General features: G+C 35.6%; 1 protein-coding gene across 1 annotated transcript in view; it reads left to right on the top strand.

The window, feature by feature from the left end:
- The window catches only part of PDE3B (phosphodiesterase 3B), a 109,686-nt gene that overhangs the window by 60,700 nt on the left and 29,436 nt on the right, over positions 1-19,550 (top strand). The window contains exons 3-5 of the mRNA XM_009288896.1: positions 11,286-11,336; positions 12,321-12,569; positions 16,603-16,745. Of these exons, the coding sequence (XP_009287171.1) occupies positions 11,286-11,336; positions 12,321-12,569; positions 16,603-16,745 (443 nt within the window). The remainder of the gene's footprint in view (positions 1-11,285; positions 11,337-12,320; positions 12,570-16,602; positions 16,746-19,550) is intronic.

Below are 19,550 nucleotides of genomic sequence, written 5' to 3'. Positions count from 1 at the left end.
AACACCCTTTGTTTTTAAAGCATAAAGTGTCTAGCTTTCAGTTTAAAAAAAAAAACCCAAAAACAAACTATACAACTATTTGCCTTTTTCATAAAGATTATGAGGGTTTTTTTAAATGGAATAGCCAATTACAATGGTCTGATAGGTGTTGTAAAAGCTTTTCTGCTTGCCTCATTGGGACAGTATTTTTCTAGTCAAATATTGCTGGGAATCTTGGCATCCCATAGTTTTTCTATGGCTAGTGTTAGTTTTCAATTCTCAGTATTTTCCCCTTTTTCTGCTTTAAAAAAAATAATCAAAACATATGCAGGTTCTAGGAGATGCTAGTCGAGAGTTGAATTTGTTGATAAGAACATAGAATTAGCCACAGATGAGCGTTGACTTGTTTTTGTTAGGGTCATCTCATTAATAGCTATTTTGAAAACATAGTCTGAAAGAGACTTCATAGCAAACACATTAAAGGCTATTAGAAAAAGGCTGAGAAATGAAAAAATTAGTGGTGTTCCCCAAGGAAAAGTTACTTTGCATGCATTTATAATATTTGATGGATTTATTGGGCATGCTACACTGCAACTTTATTGTAAATAATACTTGTCCCAAATGGCAAATTATATTCTCACTGCCAGTATTGTTCTCTGTAGGCATTTATGTAATTTTTACTATTGTGACGATTTTGCAAAAAATGTCTTGCAGTTTAAAAGAACATCCCAATACTTTTCTGCTTGTATAGAAAAGACTGGTGAGCTATTCTTATTTTCTTACAATCACTGGAAGACACTTGACCCGTCTTGACCTCCTTCTTTCATATTAGTTTCTCCATCTGAGTCATGCTACCAAAATGAAAGGAAAAAAAATAATTGTGTTAAGTCTGGTTATTTTTAAGATCAACTCAACCAGATATATCCCAAGGTTTGATTTTTTTTTAGGGGGGGAGATCAATTTCACTCATCAAAATCGTAGGAAAGCCTATTACAGAAACAAAAGTCAGTAGGTTACTTAGAATAAGGAACAAGTCAACTTTACTATTTTTCACAATTCTTTTTTGTGCTAGAATTTCATACGCCTGTATTCAGAAACCTTTGCAATAAGAATGTTGTACATAACTGTAACTTGTGCTTTATGAACAGGGTAGCAAAGTGGCTTAGAAAGTAAGTCAAAACACTGGAGTGAAAACAGGCTTTTGGATATAATTTTCCATTACCTTTGTGTACAGTAGGTTATACAGTTATATCTTCAAGTGTGGGAGAGTCCTGTGATAGTTTGAACAGCAGAATGGAACATAATTTATGAAAAGGCCAATGAAGAAAAGAACCTGTAGTTTTGGAGATGCTGACTGTGGGACAAAGATGATTTTTTTCTTTCCTGGAAGTGTACCTTTAGTTACCATATTAGTAGAGTGTGAAATTCAGCTTATGTCTACATAAAGTGAATCAATTTCAGGAGGATGTGCTATTAAAGGTTATAAAAAACACATAGCATTTCACAATGACTTCTGGAGTTTTAGGGTGTTGCGGATTCTTTTTTCTTCTTTCAACTGAAATCTGAGCTTGTTCATCCCTCGATCGTTCATAGAGAACTTTTTCACAACAAGGTTAGTAACTGGTAACAACTACCAGAGGTGTCTGACTGCGTACTCTCTTCCTAGACAGATGAGTTTATCACGAGGCAAGGTGGAACGGTGTATGTGACCCTCCCCATACTGCTAGTGGTGATTCCTTTGTTCACTTCGCACATGCAAGATAAGCATAACATAAAACAGCTATCTATGCAAGACTCGCCATTTGGGGGACAAAGTGGATCTCCCCAAGTAGTTTTATTTAATCTAGTCATCATCGAATGTTACAAGTAGGAAAGCATCGTTGTTCTTTCTTTTTCATTTAGAACACCATCACAGCGTTACTACATGGAAAAAAAATTTCTACATTCTTTCACATCTGCTGCCGTTTGAGTTTTTTCTCAGCTGCTTATGAAGCTGCCAACTAAAGTACTACTTAACATGGATACATTAGAGAAAAGTAAATTGGCACTTTCTGTAGAATGCAGCAGTTTGCATTCCCTTGTTCTTCTCTGTTTCTGACAGCAATCTGTATTACATTCTTCTGTGTTTTGATATTTTTTTTTTCCCCCCAAGAGATCTCGTCTTTTATTTCCTGGCACTTCAACCAGAAACTTGTCCATTAAGATTTTTTTTAATACTGATTTAACTTTTGCTAACACAATTGCTCTTATAATCAGACTCATAATTATACTATCATCTGTTTTTAAATTATTGTTTTTAATTCTTTAGCTTGAACAACTGAGAATTTAGTTAGTTCAATCCCCATGTATGACTTCCAACCACAGCACTGCAGCAATATTTGCTTTCCTTTATGACATAATATCTTCTTTGGCTTCTTGACCATTTCTTTCAGCTTACTTCCCTAACTTCAGTCCCTGTAATGTTTCTTTTTGGGTCATCATCAAGTTATTGAACGCTGATTTGTGTAAAGGTTGTACCTTGTGGCAATTTTGTAAATAAAAATCCTTAAGACAACAATTAATGCAATCAAATAAAAAAGTGGCAGTGTTTAGAGAATCAGAGGTTTTGTTACTCAGAAGGTGCTGTGCCTCTGAATGAACTAGCCTGGGGGATTTGAAAATACAGCCTCAGTCTGAAAAAAATTGTCTTGTGCCTGAAGTTAGCTGGAGAGCAACTATAAGCTTTTGCAAAAACAAATCGTTCAGTGGGTAGACTGCATGAAAGCATTGCTGATTGTTTGCTTCCTCACTGTACGAATTTGGCGTTGACAGATTCAGAATGAAAGGGAACTTTGCATAATCTGTATTTAACTTGTGAAATGCCTTTGTGTATGATATTGGATCTGTCAGAAGTTTAGGTGGATTCTGAAAAGATGATCAGAGAAATGCAAAGGTGAAAAATCTATTGACCTTTGTAATATACAGAGGCATACAACATATGGCTCCTTGAGCTGTGTTGCTGGGGCTGAAAACATTCTGAGAATAAGCACTCCCTACTTAAGAATATTCTTATCTTGAGGTGGCTGCTGTTGTCAGTGGCAAGATACTGGACTAGATGATCATTTGGTCTAATTCGTTTGATGTGAACTGTTCTCACATTCATGTTAATTTTTGGCTAGAGAGAGTTGTACAGCTTAATTTTATGCTGCTTGTTTTAGAGGGGACTTGGGGAGAGAGGAGAAATGTAAGTATTTTGATGAGATTTTAAAGAGAAAGTTGTGATAAAAATCTTTGAAAAATTCAGTACCTCCTTTTCTTCAGCTCAGTGCTGAAAAAAAAAACCACCTTGTGGTCATATGAAATAGTTTCTCTTTGTTTGCTGAAAAGAAAAAGATCTGAGATTCATTCTTGTATCTCTAGTGTAATAGGTGGAAAAAACCCACTTGATTAAAAAATTTAAGTCGATAGAGGGGGAAATTGGTTCATCTCTAGTAAGTGTTTTTATTTACTGCATTGAGAACATATCAGCATACAGTAAAATGCCTCAGCATAAGATTTGTGCACATCCTTTTATTGCAGAAAGATAAAATTTAAGGTTGCTCTCTCCGTCTGTTCCAACACGATACATTAACAGTGTGTCAACACAGCAGTAAAGGCTTTTACTATGTATGATTGTAAAATAGTGCCAATAGGTAAATGTGAAAAGGATGTTTTTTGAGCAATTTGCTTTTTGTAAAATAAGCACAACTTTATAAAATGTTTTTAGGTTTTGGATGACAGTAAAAGAAGTGCAGAATGCCAGAACACCGAACAACTGTACCGGATCAGAGCAGTAATCCACCTAGCACTATTTCTTTTCTTTGATGGTGATTAGAACCACATGCTCTAAAGGAAAATCCTTATAATGGGCAATTAAAGGATCTGCACATAGCAGGGTTTTTTCCTCTGCCCTCCCTCCCCCAGTTGCCATAAATTACTGGTTGGCCTTTACTCTGACGTGCAAGTCTGACAAAACCTAGAAGGAACAGGAAATGACCTAAGTGTGGTTTTAGCTGTTTTTTTTCATTACCTACATAAGAAGAAAAAAAAAAGACCTCCTTTCCCTTGATAGGCAAAACACCTTTAAGAATCTTTTTGAAACATTTGAAGATCTTAAAAAATATTAAAAGGAAGATCAGAGCAAACATAACAAGCAATAAGAAAACTGAAAACTTTTTACAGCAGGCAAAGTAGAAGCTGACCTGCTGATATTCCTGGTTACAAAAGCAGAAGTAGCATGTCTTTTTAAAAACAAACAAATGAAATGCGTAAAAAAGAAACAAAAACCAAAGCAAACAAAAAAATATTTTTCCTCTTGCAGGGAGTAATATGAACTTTAAGAATAAGCCTGCTGAAGGCTTGTTTGAAACTTTAGCATAACAGTGGAGCATTTTTGCTCTGTTTTTGTATCTGTGCTGAGGACAAAGTTACTGAAAACAGTAACTAAACACATGAAGACTCTAAAGTGACTTGTTAAAGTTTCCTTAGGTGCAGCTCTTGTTGAAGATTTGTATTTGCAGGAAAGATCAGAATACTGTGGAGTCTGGTGAAAACATTATGGTGGCCAGACACCTGTACGTTCCAGTGTTGTTCTTACGTGTCCAGCCAAATATGTTGCAGGTGCTATTTAAGGTATAGAATAGTATTTACTAAAGCAATTAAGTAGAAGCAAGTCTCTTTCCATTGAAGGAAGATTTTACGCTTCTTAAAAAGGTGAAGATAATGCCTTTTATGAAAGTTCAATAGAGTCAATGACAGAGTCTAGGATAGGGGATATGACTGTTTCTTTCAGTACATGTATCCAAACCTCAGAACCATGAAAGCACACTCAGTTTCTCTTCAAAGATTGTGGCTATTTGCAGACTTCACAACCTATTAGCCATTTTACAGCCTTGGATAAATAAATTGTATAGAGTCAGGAAGTGATAAGTATTAGGATTCCAAAAATATCCTAGTTTTTTCCTGTCCCCTTTATTTTCATGGGAAGGCTTAGTGGGTGGAGAAATATCATCGTGACTCTAAATGCCTTAAGTATCATATTGAATGCTTTTCCAAGTGCTGTATTTTGTCTTGATTACAATAATCTACTCAAGTGGCTATTGTTTTGGCCTGCAAGATTTCACAACCCAACGTTGTCTGTGTTATCTAAATAATGCTACCTCTACTTTGACAGAGTCATTCTTTGGTTGCATCACCTTTAGTCTCATACTGAATATAACTTAACTACTTAATAACATACTGTTTTTCAAAATCTACCTTTTCTACACAGGGAGGGAAAAAAATAAATAAACCTTTTCTACACAGGGAGGGAAAAAATCCTAATAAAATAATAAACCAAGGCTTCTAGGTTGTATACTGCTGTGTTTGTTTTTGTGTCATTAAATTACATGGGTTTAAAAAGCTAATTGATTGTAAGCTGTTACAAAAGACTAATTTAGAAATAAGAGCAATGAATCTAGCATCAGTCTTGTTTGAAAGGCAGTCATGAAAAGAAATTATATGTACTGTAACCTTTTTCATATTTTACAATAAATTAGTTTCTCATCTGGTTGTAGAATTTTGCTTTTGAATGAGGTGATTTTTTACAGAGTTGATTTCTGAATCAAGTTGCTATGGTGTTGGTTTCATTGTTTAGTTAATTCTATGCTTGGTTGCTATGGAAATACTTATTTACGGAGCTAATGCCTAATGGTGTCAAACAGATGCTACTAGCAACTAGGAATCTCTTATATTTGATCAATGAAAGAGTCAGAAGTAGAAACTCATTTTTGTACTAATTTTTTCTCCATTAAAATTTTGGAGCATGGAATGTGAATGGGTGGTGTCAAATAGGACAGTTTTCTTTTCTTAACCAAGCATTAAAGCACACGCTGAATCTCCCAAATAGTATCGTCATTGAAACTAAAACTTCCCGCTTACCTAGTTTAGGCAATCAAACATCAATGTTGCAAATCTTAACATTGTGTATGGCCTTAAGTGGTGTGCACATTTCAGCTTAGGGTATGGAGCATATGTATTAGTTTTATTCTAGTTTTAAAATTGATTTTTAGATTTCTAAGCTCTGAAACATTTTTTGTAGCCGTGTATTTTAAATCTCTGCATAAGTATGAATATTGTCCTTAGTATAACTTTGCACAAACACAAATAATTCTCAAGTAGCTAAGATGATATGATTTTGTATTTTATAAGTTAGATTATTCTGAAAATATCATTACAGTTATCTAGCCAAATATAATTTGAGTTGAACATTACAGTTTAAAAAAAATTGTTTAAAAATGCTTAGTGTACTTTTATAGTAATTTTAGTGGTTTATAACTTGAGAAAAGTAAAACCCATAGGCTTTTATTGTGCTTAAACCTTTAGAAGTTTAAAATACTCCTCAAACATAACTTTAGCCAAACGAAGCTGTGGCACTCATGCGAAGAAGATCCAAAAGAACTCCACCCTCCATGGCATCAACTTGCTTCTGAAAGACACATCTGTTACAGGCCCTGGAAACACTGGCTGCGCCATGATAGGAAAGATAACTTCTCATATAGAAAAATGATTAAAAACAAAACAAAAAACCCTGAAGCTCTGCCAGTTTTCATTGACTATCTTCTCCCATTTCTCATCTGTTTTTAGTTTATTTAGATTATAAGTTTCTCAGAGGAGCACTTTTTCCTTTTTCTTTGTAAAAATTAATATTGCTTATTCCTGTTGCTGTTTGAACTATAAGCTGTATTAGGGAAGGCCTTTATTACTGTTACCTTGTGCACTTTTTTAACAAATGTTTCTGATGTTGCTAACAATGTGTGCTTTGCAAAAGTGCCATCCTTAAGTTTTGGTAATTCTTGGGTTGATGTTCAACAATCAGGGCCTTTGCCTCTTTCCGCCCCCCCCCTGCCCAGTGAATAGATGGATTACAAATAGTGTCAGATAAGTTGATTCTAAAATTCTTGTGTTCAAATTGCATGGCAGTTCCTCTGAGTATATGGAAATACTGTTTTCATTGTTTGAGAAAATATAAACAAAGGGTAATATCTGATGCCTACTGTCAATTTTCCTGCATGTTTCCAGTAAGTGGTATGTATTTAAAATCTCCTTAGATTTGACTAAACATCCATGGAACTGAATATAGTGTTCAGTCTTCAGAACAGCAACTCTGTGGAGAATTTGTTGAGCTTTAACAGCTTTTTTAGACTTTAAAAAAAAAATGTATTTCCAGTGATGTAAATTCCTTCTGTTGATACTCTTAGCCTGTTTTGAGTGACATGTTTTAGTTTCACCTAAGCCCATCACTGGCTAAAACGGTGACCAAAATTGGAAAAGGTCACCTGTACTTAAAGGGTTTTTGTAAGTTGGCTTGTCTTCTTCTTAACTGTGTTGAAATTTATTTCATAGGCTAAATAGATTCAGTTATTATAGTTAAACATAATACAGTTCCTGACTGTTGAAGAACAAGGCATAGTACTGTGTTATGCATGGGTTTTTGTTTTGGTTTTTATTAACTGTCCTTCAAAACCCTGATCAGCTTGACAGGCAATTATATAAAACCAGGAAAGTGTGATCATTGCTCTTTGGATGGACTGGGAGACTCTGAGGGCTATACACTTCTCGCCTTTCAGAAGTTCATCTGCAATATCAGAGTCCACTGCAGTTTTATTTTCAGAGGAGCTCCCAGATGTGTGATTGCTGTGATGTTGGCACTGACAATGGATGCTCAAAAGCCAAAGTGTGTGAGTTGCTAAGCAGAGGTTTGAGTTGTAGCTTGGAACTTTTATGACTCATGTCCCTCCTAGGTCAGGTGTTTCTTGTTGGAGGAGGTGAGGAAGAATGTTATGTGCAATGGATTACAAAATCTTAGTATTACAGAGTACAGATCTTTCTGCAACAAGTCTTACGGTTGCAAAATCAAAAATTGCTGAGGCTCTGCCTAAGACCTATTTTAAGGTCTGTTGGTCTGTTCACATTAAGTCAAAATAAACTGTATCCTTTTTACGCCTGTTGTAAGATTAATGCAACTCTGGGAATACTTTGTAACTTATGTTGATGATCCACAGTAATTAATTAAAGCTTTGACTGCCAAACTCTCAACAAAAATAATGCCAAAAATGCTGCTTTTTTAGTATTCCAGAATTAACTTGCAAGGCATGGAGTTAGGCTAATTAAACCAAGTCTGGTAGGTAGTGAGAAACAAAGTACGGTTTCCTTACAGTTAGTTTCTGAGTAGAATGGCAAGGAGTAAATTCTTCTTTAAACAGAGAAGTTTTTGTAAAGAAGCAGAATTTATCAGCTGTTAACCTTTAAAACTGTCACCCCCCTTGTCCCTCAAACCATTTCAATTCTGCAGAAGGTCTGTTAAAGGAATATGCTGCTGGTTTCTGTTCCTTTCTCCCGAAATTGTGTTTGTGGGGGAGGCTTTCTGGATTTGAGTGCCATCTTGTGGTGTGTTGTAAGCATCTAAGAAAAGGTAATAACCGCCCCTTTCATTATTAACCTGTAAGGATTTGATTAGTATAGAGATGTACCAAGTTGTATTTACCATGGAAAAATATTCATTGTATAGTGATCTGCATTTTTTCCATTGTGCTTAGTAGAAGAGATTGCTACTTTGTGCCTAAAATTTTCATCGGCTCATTTTAATTACTTCAGGGCTCGTTCCATGTGCCACACATTGAAAATTTTACAGCTAATATAGACTGTGGTAGCCTGCTAGCTGTTTTAGTATACTACATCTGTTTTCTCTCAGGAGATAGAACTTCTAATTGATGGTGATGTATAGTGAATTAAAAAAAAATAATCTGTTGGCAACATACAGGTAAACTTAAGTTCTGTTTATTTCAAAACTGTTGTAGTTTCTTTGCTGTAAAATTGCTATCAGTGGAGAAGCTTAAATCTTCTGGTTGAAATGACAACAGAAAATTTTCAATCATCAGTCCAAGCTGTGAAACTTTTCATTTAAATAAAATTGCACATAAAATGGTGCCCTGCCATTTAAAATATCAAACCATTATTTGCATTGGAAGTAGATTTTGCATGAGCTGTGCACATTATTTTACCTGTGTATACTGGGTGAGTATGGGACACAAGATATAGCAGTAACAGTTTCCATTGAATATTTTCTGCCTCTGCAACTTTGAGCCTATTTCTTTACTATGGCAGGGCAAAAGCCAGAAGGAAGGTTTTGAACTTTTTTAGTCGTACAGATTGACCCCCAAAATTATAACAGTATAGCTTATGTGAGCATGCACGTGTGTACATACACGTACACAGAAGCTCCCAATGGCTTAAAGGATGAATAAAGGAGGTTGCATCAGTAAAAGTAGTTGCAGTTAAAGGTTTGGTACAGAAATGTTCTGGAGTTAGCAAGAGCATAGGTATTTTATTAAGATCTCATTTATGACAAATAAATAAAATTAGCTAACATACTACATATTTAAAAGAAAAATAAAATATTAGAAGAGCTGGGGGAAGGGAAGCCTCTTTTGTGTCCCCTAATGGAGGTTACAAGATTGCAAGCAAGCTGACGCAACTTTGTGGACCATTAGTATCAAAGGTTGCTAATACAACTAACAAAACTCATGTGGACATCTGATCTTTGTTGCTGGTTGAGTCAAAAGTCAATGAAGCAGGTTAATGCAGGCTCTGTGTCTGAGCTTAGGAGGATAGAATGAAACCAAAAGATTTACCTATTTTTGATACAGTAAATAAATGTCAATCTGGAAAGAGAAACATGAGAATGAAGAAAACCAAAAAAACCCAACCTACCCAGACGGACAACTCATTCTAGTTTGTTATGGAAGAAAAACCCCTTCATCTTTCCAATGATCATGCTAAAACCAAATGCATCACGCAAAATGGGTATGGCCAGATAACGTTGGTCATTATCTTAATGCTTGTCACTGGCAGGCTATCAGTCATCTCATATGACTAGTTTAAAAAAAAAAAAATAAAAAAATGAGGAGATGGTAGCTAGATTAATCAAAAACCCAAAAAACTCGAATTCTTAATTCTTGATTTAGATCTGCTTGCTTTACACAGTATGACTTTCTAATGTAGCGTAACTTACTTCCAGTTTAAGCACATGCTTAATGATAGATCACTTTTCATAGCAAGTGGATGTCATGATTTATTAGCTTTAAACATGGTTTAATGGTATCTCAATGAAGATAACAAGAGAAAAAGGGCCTTTAAGTGCTGTTCTTTCCTGGGTACTGCTGACATGTCAGTCTGTGTTTCTTTATCGACACTTTCTGCACCTTCTGCTGGACAAGTGCCAGCCTGGAACATTGTGTTTTCTCCATGAAAGAGCTGTTAGTCTTACAGGAACAAAACCAAAAATAGTTCTCGCCTATAAAAATAAGCAGAAGAACATACAGGACTGCAGAATATGAACTACCAAGTGGGCTATTGGCACTTCATTTGTGCTCTGTAGCTACGGAAAAGAGGAAAATAAAGGGTTGTCTTTATATTTGTTTAATTTGTGAATGCATGTTGTGCAAATGAATTAATTTATCAGAGAATAATTAGAACCTGTCAAGAAGTCATGAGGACTGAACACTTTTGAAACAAAACAGACATCTGAATTTCATTTCTTGTATGTTGTTTTTATTTTCTGTCAGTATTGAAGAAAAATTAAGTGAGTGCTGTTGACGTACTTGAAGCTGATAGCATCTTCAGATGGTGTTGCTGACGTTCTTTTGTGGGTTTGGTGGGTTTGGTGAAGTTATTCGAACATGTAGATTTGTAACCATATTCAAGTAAAACCTAACAAAACCTCCTGCAAGAAAATGCTTTTAAAATTACCGATTTTTAACCTGAGATATTGGGGAGTTTTTTGCCTTTTTAAAAAGTAAATGTTAGTGTAGTGCTTTCTGCACTGTATTTACAAAATTGCTACTGTTTGGTTCTGGAAAGAAAAACAATTACAAAATATATTGGAAGTTTTAGGATAGGTTTGCTTTTATAAGTTGAGGTGAATAGAAGCAGGAAAACACTGTCACCACCTAATTTGGTGTACATGTTAAATGATTTGTAAACAATCCAGAAATATTGAAATAAGGCCATATAATTATTCTGTCATCAAGATATCTCTGTTGCATGCAATTTCTTCGAACTCTTCTTTAGGACTTTCACTGGAGTAGCATTAACTGAGAAAATGGCCTAAGTTACATATGAAAACATGAAGGGAGAAGCATTTTATATTATATCACATAATCGAGATTTATTCCATTGTTGTTTTTCGGAATTAGCATATCACCTATTACTCTTCTTTTTTCTTTTTTTTTCTTTTTTTTTCTTTACAGATGATACTTTGGGACTGGGATTTGAAGCAGTGGTACAAACCCTATTACCAGGTCAGTGTATTATAAATCTAATTGTTCTTTTGTGAAATGTGATTGAGTACAGAGTTCACTGTAAACTGTCAGATTTCAATTTTTCTGTTGATGTTTTATTTAGCTAAGTTGTCCTAGTACATTCTAGGTCTATGTAGCAGAGGCTTGATATTTAGCAGTTCTGACCAAGTTGAGAGGGATCTACTTTCTGTGGTGTATATGAGAACAGTCTCAAACCTAACTAAGATGGGAGTGGGTTTTTTTGAAATGTCCATTAGCATAAGGTTAGGGAGTGATTCCCCAGCAATGTCACCAAACTCAGGTCTACCAGGTTCTCACCTTTTTTCTTGATTGCTTGTTTTTCCCCCTCTCTCGTATCAGCAGTGGCATCTAATCAGCTATTGCTGTTCCTGTTCAGAGAATTATGCCAAATAAAAACTAGTCACTTTTTTGACAGAATTGTTAGGATTTGTTTCAGTAGAATCAGGGTTAATAAAAGTAATGAGACTGTGGAAATTGCACCTTTATAAGGGGCTTATAACAGTTTGGCCACCAAAATTTCTGTTGATATTATTGGAAGAGATAGATTACTAAGTTTAATTCTGAGACAAGTTAATGGAAAATTGAGATTAAAAAATTGTCACCAGATCCTTATTTTAAATAGAGGAAAAATAAACTGAAAGCTAATGTTGAATTCTGAAATATTTTTTTATTGTGGGGGGAAAAAACCCCAAAAATTGGCCTTATTTTAAATAGAGGAAAAATAAACTGAAAGCTAATGTTGAATTCTGAAATATTATTTTATTGTGTGGGGAAAAAACCCGCAAAAATTGGTGTTTGAGTATGACTATACGTATATATTTTCTTTAAAAGAAAAATAACATTGTATTGATTTTTTTTAATTTATTTTTTAAATTTGCAATGGATAAGATGCTTATTTAAAACTTAGAATACTGTGAAATGTTTTGACATGTTAATAGTTTGCAACATTTCCATCTATTCTAGAATGCTGGCAGTGGAAATGGAGTTGATCTTCCAGTACTAAATGAGGCTCGGAGCATGCTAACAGACCTCCTGACTGACCCATCACTTCCACCACAAGTGATTCCTTCCCTTCGAAGCATTAATAGTTTGATTGGTGCTTTCTCAGGCACATGCAGGCCAAAGACTAGTCCATTCACACCATTTCCTGGTTTCTTCCCATGTCCTGAAATAGAGGATCCTGCTGAAAAAGGAGATCGAAAGCTGCTCAAGGTCAAATGACTAGAATTTTCATTCATGCGTGTTGCAATTTTTAAAAAAATTATCATGGAAAATTCATCTGGAAAGAATGCTCCTGTACGGATAGTAGCTTCTTTACTGAGTACATGTGAACTACATTTAAGGTCGAAAGAGAGCAGCTGTGAAAACACATTGAATGAAATGTAGATAGGTACCAAAATGCAAATTCAAGTGGTTGATGGATAGACAGGTAAAAGCAGTGGTCTGCAGTCTGAACACATGATTCCTCAAAATAAACACAGGATTAAAAAAACTAAAAGCAAATATAAAATGAAGATGTTATATTCTCATGATGTGGCACAAACAAGGCTGTTCTTGATTTGCCCACATTCTTGATCTAACAATTACTGTCAGTGTGGCTTTTTCATTGACCTTTTCTTCCAACGAAATTTACTCTTTGTGAACATCAAACTAGCCAACCACAGAAGCAAATCGGCTATGTAAAAGGAAAAATATCTCTTCTTTCTGTGCAGCACATCAAGTTATGGGACCAGTGTGTAAATCTACTATCACTTCTCCATTATCTAGGGTAAATAAGTGAAAGCAAGAATGTAGTTACTGTATGACATGTTAAGGAACATGGTAGAAAAACATTCAAATATAGCAACTCAGCTGCAGTGCACCAGAGCTAATAATTCTAGGGTAGCCTGGTATTGACAGCTTGAGGCTGTTTATTGTGGAGGCTGGTCTTGGGATGTCCCTGTCCTGTAGCTGCTTCCATTTCCAAGCAGTGGGCAGCTTGGCCCAAATTGATCAACTTGTTGGCTTAGTGTTTTGGAGCCAGATAAACTGCCTTGAGCCAGATTCAGCCTCTGAAATATCTGTTGGGAACCATTGTCAAGACAAATGCTTTTGGGGAAAAGCTCAGTGTCCACAGATTACTCTGTGGAAGATTCTGCAGGATCATTGCAGTATGAAATTCCTTGGAGTATCACATGGTTATCTGCAGAAATCAGTTGGGTAGGGATCATAATCATTCACCGTATGTTTTTCTTTGTGGATTTTTTTTAAAACTACTAAGGATTGGTATACCAATGTGAAAAATACAATGTATGTGAATGTGAAAATGTAGCTTACAATTTTTTAAAATTTCTATATAGCTAGTCAAATTGTTTGAAATGAAAAATACTCATTGCTGAAGATTGGTTATAAAGTGAGATTGAAAGATTATGTTTTTTCACAGCTATTCTCTTTTCCTCCTTCCTAAAAGTAACTCTTCCTTTAAGTTTGGGGGTTTTTCTGTATATTAATTTACCTGGTGGATTAAATAGTGCTTGTCACTATCATTCAATGAATGTTTGACTTTGGTATATGTTTAGGGGTAAGCCGAAAGATCTGCCCCTATGTATGTTACTGTAAGAAAGAAAAAGATTTCTCTCTCTTTCAAAAACCAGGTAAGTCAGTGCAAACTCCAGATTATGACACACCAAAGAAAATCATAAGAAAGTATTTCTTCAAAATGGGACCTTTCAGACTATATTGAAAGGTTCCCATTCTCTCTTTCCCTGATTTGGAATATAAAAGGTCTCCTCCGTATTTCAAACAAGTTGTTTCTTTGCTTGAGGATTACGTACATCTTTATTTCTCTTCCCTGACTGGCTTCCAAAGTGCGTTCAGTTATAATTTTCTTTCACTTCTGATGAGGAACTGCCTGTTCTCTTTGGTGGAAAAAAAAAGAAAAAACAAGGAAAAGAAAGAAACAGAAACTGGGCTTCAGACCTTGGGCTAGCAATAACTGGTTATCTAATACTAACTCTTCACTTTGAGTTTCTTGGTAGTCAACAACTTGGAAAGTGTAAACTGCCCAGTTGGTGCTATTCACTGATCAGTCTCTTTAAATTCCTGAAAAAGAAAAAGAAAATCTTAGTCAAAAAACATCTCGGGGCTGCTCTGCAATGGAAAGACTTTTCACTTCCATCATGACAGGACTGTCCCCAGATTTCCTAGCGTATGACAGTAGACTGCTTGCCAGATCGGTGGATTTCTGGTGTGATCAACAGTCATGATTTTTAGTTTTCACACTTCAGGCAAGTAAAAGTTGTCTGGGCAAGCACTTGAGTATCCACGTCCCTTGTCTCCTGGCCTTGTTATTGCTGGTAACTGAAAGTCTTTTCATAATAACTTTGATTTCTGGCATGGTCTAAATTGTGTTTCTAGAGCAACTTTTCCCATTTGTATAGTGATTACCAGTGACTTTGCTAGCATAGAGTGATCTGGAGTTCCTTAGTCCTTTGCTACCCATGTTTTCTTTATTCTCTGCTTCTTTATCTAATAGGGGAAAGTTCTGGAGATTTGTCATATCCCCAGTGTTCCCTTGTTCTTACAGTAGCCAGGAAGAAGAAAAAGTAAGCGCAGGTGCTGGGGCCTTCTTTCCATATTGTGCACTTGTTTTGGAGAGTGGACCTTTCTCCTCCAATGTTGGGGATTTTCAGCTGTGCTCCCCATGTTGTAGAGAGCACTCAGGTTAGATTGATGTGGTCCACTAACAGAGAAGTCCACTCTAGCCTGAGACCACTACCACTGTACGATAGCACACAGAATACGCTCCTCTGGTTCTCTTTCTGGTAGGTCTGGTTAAGGACTGCTGCATGTTTCTGTGGGCGATATGGTGGTCTTATTCTGCCTGTCCAATTCCACCTTTCTGGCTGTGACTACAGCTTTGCAGCAAAGCAAACAGAGTCGAGGTACATCCCATATCAAGGACTCAAAGCAGTCTGATTTTTCAGGGTAAGAGGCTGTACTCTTTTCTGACAACACTTTTCATTTTTTTGAAATATGTAATAGCTTTGTGAGTTAAGTATGATCTTTGACCACCTGATGAAGCTTAAAATTGCAAAGTCATTATTTCTGCCAGACTTTTGAAGTGATAGTATCCAAGGGTCACCTGTCCTCACACGTGACCCTGCAGACCTTACTCAATACTGCAAATATTGCTTTGGATTTTTTGTTTTAAACATTTTTTTCCTGGCATCCTTTTTACTTTGCAAGGTCTGATTACCCACATCTGTATTATGCGGAAGAATCGCCTCCCCGCCCTGCTCCCTTGAATGGCCAAATCTAGGGATGAGTTAACAAGTGGATTGTGGACTGAATGCAGTCACAGAGATATATTTTTTATTATTATTATTATTTGTTTAATGTACAATGCATAGGTTATCTGTGCAATGGATGCAGATATGCCAGAGCTGGCTTTGCGGTTTCAGTTCAGTGATCCTATCCTTTCTGTTAGTTAGGTTCTACTTATTGCTATTTAAACATGGATATACTTTTCTGGGGGTATTTCAGTAAGGCAGAGCTAATAAGACCTGAGTTATTTCCATACAGGACTGTTTGAGTGCCATTGCCGTGCTTTGCAGAGGGCTTTGTGTTCAAGTACAGTGGTGATTCCCAGTGTTTGGGCTGCAGTGTGCCTAAACTAACACAGCTTCCAGGCTGGGAGTGGTGAGGTGCCTGGGAGGAAGCTTCCTGGGTCCTGTGGGACTGGTATGAGCAGAGAGGGAGCCTTGATGGACCAGAACTGACCCTGTGTATTGTGCATCACCCTTTCCACAAGTTTCACAATACTCGCACTGTCAATATTTAGCATCTGAGTTATCGAAATCTCAGGCTATCCTGAGAGCTAGAGAGCTGACTGGGTAGACATATGATTGGGATGTGTAGAAAAAGAATCCGTAATCCTACAGGAACTCTCTCTAGAAGATCTCCATTTTTAAAAGCTCTGAAGAGTAATTGGTGGACCACATGGATTTCAGAGTACAAGTATCTTTACATATCTTAATTTGGGGAAAGAAAAAAAGAGATATGAGAAATAATTATTCCTAGTAAGAAAAATAATTTGATTGCATCTTTTTGATTTTTCTTGAGCAATGAAAGTGAATGTAAGATACCATACTTACTGTTTCACTATAAAAAAATTAATAATAAAGAGTCTTCACAAACAATAAATAAAATTTTAATGTCTGTTTTTAATTACATAGATTTTAACCATGGTTACGTTACTCAACAGGGGTTAAATAGCAGGAATAGCCTGCCAACACCACAGCTGAGACGAACTTCAGGAGTTTCTGGCATTCCACCTATAGAATCAACATCTTCTAGATGGGAACGGAGTAACAGCAAGAGATCTCATCAGGAATATAACACATCAGGGTAAGCACTTAACCACATTTGAAGGGCAATAATAAATGTAGCCTTTCTAAAATATTCACATGTCTGATGTTGGAACTTGGCAGAGGAAGTATTTAATGTAAAATCTTGTGAATTAAGTCTCCAAATTTTGCCATGGAAAATGTTTCAAGTTAATTATATACTACACTTCATAACTCTGATCTCAAGTAGAAATCAGGTAATTGTGAGGCTGAATGGCATGCTCTGTCATAGTAAGTAGGCCTGCATATCAGTTTTAGTAGGAAATGAAGAAAAAAAAAAAGTCCAACACATACGACTGCAAAACAAACTAGTTTAACCTCTAAACCTTTACTGACTTCCTCCTTCTCCTTTTTACTTAAGATATGTATCACTTTTCAGCTTCCATATACCCCAAAATTTGTTTTCTAATTAAAAATATGATATAACTTTCTTGCACTTGGTAGCCACTGTTGTGTCTATTACAACATTTATTATTCCTACGGTCATCAAGCAAGCAGTAAGGTAGATTAAGAAAGTAATCTCTTCTCTACTTGTTAGTCAATATGGTGCAAATAAAGCTTTTATTTCCAGAATTCAGATTACATTTTGAATTAGGATTAAAATAAATGTACATTTTTTTCTTTTTGCTTAATGTTATATATGCGTGAAACTTCACACATTTAGTTTGATGTAAATGTGTATTGTTTTGCTCAATTTCTTGTAAGAGAAGTACAACACATGTTTGAAATTGTGTTGCAGCTTAAACCTTTAAAAATGTGTGTTGTTTTGCCTTTTTTTTTTAAATACTTAGTATATGTTAAGACTTTAATGGTTTTACATAGGTCATAAGGAAAGTATAATAGATGCGGTTTTTTTAAAGAAAATATGAGTTATGCTGATAACTGATAATTACTAGTAGTGAATGAAAGTTTATATACACGCGTCCAAGAATTTATTTATCAACATTATATTTAATTTTAAAGTGAACCATTTAAATAATTTGGCCCTTGTCAGTGGCTTTTTCCCCTTGAATAAAATATGCTCGTCAAGTTTTTACATAGTAAAACTTAATTGTGATTTGTGTATAAAATATAATTGAAGATACTAGTAGTAGCAGTAGTAGTAGTTTGGAGATTGTATTTTCATGCTGATGTAGTTATCAGTGTTTGAAAGAATCTCCCCAGTTATATCCACTGGAAATAACCACAGACCAGAGAATTGCTTTAAACTACAAACCATGGGACTTCAGTTTGAGGCTCAGCACTTCTGGTGCAGACGCAGTGTGTTTAGAGAGGGTTTCCTTACAGCTCCTACTGACCAAAGAACCTACTCAAGATCACCCGATTGAAAGCAGCAATACCAAAAACACCCTCGCTCATACTCTGTCACTTTCAAATTATCTCTTGACCCTGATGACTAGCACTTCTAGTTAGTCATGTTCCCCTGCCGTGCTCCTGTCTGCCTCCATACAGCCCTAGAATATGTGTTTGCTTTTTTTGTGGTTTGTGTCATGCCCTTCAGAGTTCTTGCCAACACTTGCACTGTCCCTGTCTCCTTGCATCTTCCACTGACTGTTCTTTTCAGGTTCCCTTTAACTTCTAACACATAATCATCTCAAAATCCCCCATGGGTGCTTACCTTACAGACAAGGTTAGATGAAATAGCTGAACTGACATAGCTGTTCCTGCTTCCAAAAGAGGCACTCCTGCATTCCTAGAGCACTTTGTGCCATTGGCTGTGGCTCTTGAGTCAGCCCCTTGATTTGTCAGGAAAAATACAGTTTTTCCTGCCTTCGGGAACTGATTCAGCCCAATGAAGGACCCACTGAATGTTAGAAGAAAAGCAAGGAGGAGCAGGCTAACAGTAAAAAGGGAGAGTGAAATAGCAAACTGTTCACTAGGAGGAAAGCTTATAAAAAATGAAAATATTTTTTTACGTACAATGACTGCTTTCAACTGAATTCTAGCTGAGTTGAGAAAGATATTACATAGTGATACAATAAATTAATATTGCTACAAAATTTCATTTAATGTTCCAGAATTTTTTTCTCTCCATCCAGACAGTGTTCAAAAGCAACTCTTGAGAGCTGCTCTTTTATTTGCATGCAAATTCTTGATTTGGTTTCTCATTCACACACTAGTTCAAGATGAACTGACCTTGCTTTATATATAGTCTTCCCACACTAAATACTGTTGCAGCATTTTTATGTGCTTTAAAAGTATATATGTAAGCTATGATAGCTAAACAGTGTACAAATAGTGAAAAGTTCAATCTATCCCAGTTGTCAACCCAAATATTTTTTAAAGTTGACTAACGTGTCAGCATCAGACTTCAGAAGAATAAATCTTTGTTTATTCTTTAACACATTTTTTTATATTTGTATATTTAAACAAATGATGAGAGATCAAGTTTTTTTTCTATATTTGACTTTTGTTTGAAATCTGATTAAACAAGATTAAATCTGGTTTGGTAAATACTGTTTTCCCATACTGAAATGAAATAATTAGTTTTACATAAACTATTTTCACTTTAAAGTACATGTATACAGTTATTTTTAATTGCATATTGCATTTTTGTTTACTAAAGGAGATATGTAATTGGAATTTTGGAGTGCAATTTCATGCCTAGAACAGCAGATGGCATCATTCAACAATCGAGTTTAACGATTTAGCTACTGAAGTACAATATGACTATGTCAAAAACAGCTTTAGTTTTAAGATGATAATAAATAAAATGATTAATTAAATATGCAAAATTGATTTGAAAAGCAAGCCATGGCTGCGTAAGATTGGTTACTTTGGAAATACCATGACAATCTTTTAATCT

This window comes from Aptenodytes forsteri, unplaced genomic scaffold (genome assembly GCF_000699145.1).
Source record: "Aptenodytes forsteri isolate BGI_AS27 unplaced genomic scaffold, ASM69914v1 Scaffold8, whole genome shotgun sequence".
In the NCBI taxonomy this organism is placed as follows: domain Eukaryota; kingdom Metazoa; phylum Chordata; class Aves; order Sphenisciformes; family Spheniscidae; genus Aptenodytes; species Aptenodytes forsteri.
The sequence above is the reverse complement of the archived record's forward strand: the minus strand, read 5'-3'. Positions and strand labels throughout refer to the sequence as shown.